Consider the following 2,656-nt stretch of genomic DNA (forward strand, 5'->3'; position numbering starts at 1 on the left):
CAACTCATCCGCTGCTGACCTCCTGCTTTGCGGCCTGGTTCCTAACAGGCCTCAGACCGGTACCAGTCCAAGGCCCGGGGGTTGGGGACCCCTGCCCTAGATCACTAATCAGAATAGTCACTTCTGCTCTGCCAGGAAAAGCCTATCCTCACACAGCCCATCTCGTCTGACTCATTCAATCCCAGCCCGATCATACCCTGTCTTTTTTTTTTTTTTTAATTTTTGGCTGTGGCAGGTCTTTAGTTGTGGCACAAGAGATCTTCCGCTGCGGCGCTTGGGCTTCTCTCTAGATGTGGCGTGCAGGTTTTCTCTCTCTAGTTGAGGCGCACGAGCTCAGTAGTTGTGGCGCGGGCTTAGTTGTCCCTTGGCATGTGGGATCTTAGTTCCCTGACCAGGGATCGAACCTGCGTCCTTTGCATTGCAGGATGGATTCTTTACCACTGGCCCAGTCTTTAAAATAAAGACAGATCCTGTCTGTCTTAAAACTTAAAATTTTGATATTTTGTTCATCACAAAATTTTTCATTAATTTAAAATTTTTTGAATATTGCATTAAAATATTATTCATCTTGATTACTAAGGGTTTTGGCTTCCCCTTAAGTTTTACACCTGAGGTGAATGCCTTGCCCACCGCAGCCTAGTCTCAGAGCTGGTTTTAAAATAAATGTGAAGCAAATAAATAAACAACTTTTTCTTAAACAATTATTAAATAAATTATCAGACAGTGTTATGTACTAAGTTGAAAAACAGAGTGTACAGGAAGTGATTGGGCCGGTAACTGGAATGATCAGGGAAGATCTACCAAAGAGGATGATGTTAAAGCTGAGATCTGAATGCCACAAAGGAGCCAGCCATAGGACAATTTGGAGAAAAGCTTGTGAACAGGCCTCAAGGAAATGATCTAGGATTTTCAGGGAACACACAACATACCAAAGGTTACTATGGCTTAAATGTCAAGGAATGATAGGTGAGTAGTACTTACTTTGGATAGAGTGTCAGGAAGGGTTCAAATTTTAGGACTTCGTAAGCCAAGTAAGGAGTTTGACTTTTTTTCTAAGGGCACAGAAGGATTTAAAGCAGGAAAGCGACACAATATGATTGCTCTTTTGAATAATTCTCTTGGCTGCTGTATCAAGGATGAGTTACAGGCATGTGCATGGCAAAAGAGTAGAACAGGGAGACTTGTCAGTATTCCTGGTGAAAGATGATGGTGCCTTGGACCAGGGTGATTATAGTGAAAAGAGGAGCAGGTTCTAGCAATACTTTAGAAATAGAGTTGATTGGACTTGATGAATTAATATTCAGCAGGTGGGGAAAATAGGAAATGGTAGTTTCAGGTGGCTTAACTTGAGCAACTTGGTGTATGGTGGTGCCACTTACTGAAATGGAAGAGACTGGGATTAGGTTCGAGAGTGAGTTTGCAATAAAATTTTCAATTTTTGGTATTTTGGGTTTGAGATGCCTGTTGGATACAGGTGGAGTAAGCGACTGTTATGAATTGAAGGAGGGGGAGGGAGGACAGGGCTGAAGATGGAGATTTGGGCGTCACCGGTGCCTCGATAGAATTTACAGCATCGTAATGGATAGAATAACCTAGGAGGGGGCCATACATGGAGAAGAGCAGGAGCCTGCAAATGTGGTCTTGGGAGCAGCTGCTGAAGTAGGAGGAAGAGTGGGCAGGAAGGGAGAGTGCATGAATGGAGTGCTTGAAAGAAAGAGAATAACGTGTCTCGAGAATGGGTTAAGGAATTGCTTGAGAACCACCGAGAGGTCGAGAAAAAAATCAGGGCAGATAAGTAACAGATGGTATCGGCAACATGGCGGTCACTGGTGACTCGACAAAGGCCACCTCCTTTGGTATGAAGGGCACGAAAGCCTGATGGGGTGGGTTGAAAAGAGAATGGAAAGTAAAGATATCGGAACAGTTGATTTTTGCCACTTTATCAATGAAGAAACCGAGGCTCAGAATGGTTAATTTTCTCATCCAAGGTCAAAGCCAGCGGAGTCAGATCCTGGAACCAGTGTCCACGAAAGTGTTTGCTACAGGGGAGATAAATGCTATGCAAGAAATTGATCCATCTCTCTTCCAAACTGTGAAAACAAACGCTGCACTCAAAGAAGCGCTGGTTTTAAAGCATTCTTTCACGTGGCCACTTCAATTTTAAAGAGGATAAGGAGAGGGCCTGGCTTTGGGCTAAGAAAAAGCACCCGAGCCGCTCAGTTTCTCGGCTAGGAGAGAAGGACCGCCCCTTTTCCGCAGCCCGAGCCCGGCGGGGCTCACTGCGGCTGCGCGGGCCTGGGCGCGGCGGGGGCGGAGCGGGAGCGCGCGAGCGGGGGGCGGGAACGCGGAAGGGGCCGCGGCGCTGAAGGGAGAGCGGGCCGGGGGCGGGGCCGGCCGCGAGAGGGCGGGGCGCGCCGTGACAGGTGCGGCGCGGTGTCTGCGCGGGGCTGAGGGCGGCTGCGGCCCCGGCGATGATGCTGGAGACCCTGCGCGACCGGCTGCTGAGCGTGCAGCAGGATTTCACCTCCGGGTAGGTACACGGTGGGGGACGGAAAGGGAACCCGGGGGCCGGGCCGAGGAGCTGGGGGCACTGGGACGCGGCCTCCGCGCACCCCGGTCCGGTCCCTCTCCCTCCCTCTCCCCCCATTCCCACCCC

General features: G+C 49.4%; 1 protein-coding gene across 1 annotated transcript in view; it reads left to right on the forward strand.

Annotated features, from left to right (window-relative positions):
- Window positions 1–2,332: 2,332 nt before the first annotated feature.
- The window catches only part of DTNBP1 (dystrobrevin binding protein 1), a 121,635-nt gene continuing 121,311 nt past the window's right edge, over window positions 2,333–2,656 (forward strand). The window contains exon 1 of the mRNA XM_007461269.1: window positions 2,333–2,530. Coding sequence (XP_007461331.1) covers window positions 2,472–2,530 — 59 coding nt within the window. The 5' untranslated portion in view covers window positions 2,333–2,471. The remainder of the gene's footprint in view (window positions 2,531–2,656) is intronic.

Source organism: Lipotes vexillifer, unplaced genomic scaffold (assembly GCF_000442215.2).
Source record: "Lipotes vexillifer unplaced genomic scaffold, Lipotes_vexillifer_v1.1 scaffold863, whole genome shotgun sequence".
NCBI classification, from domain to species: Eukaryota; Metazoa; Chordata; class Mammalia; order Artiodactyla; family Lipotidae; genus Lipotes; species Lipotes vexillifer.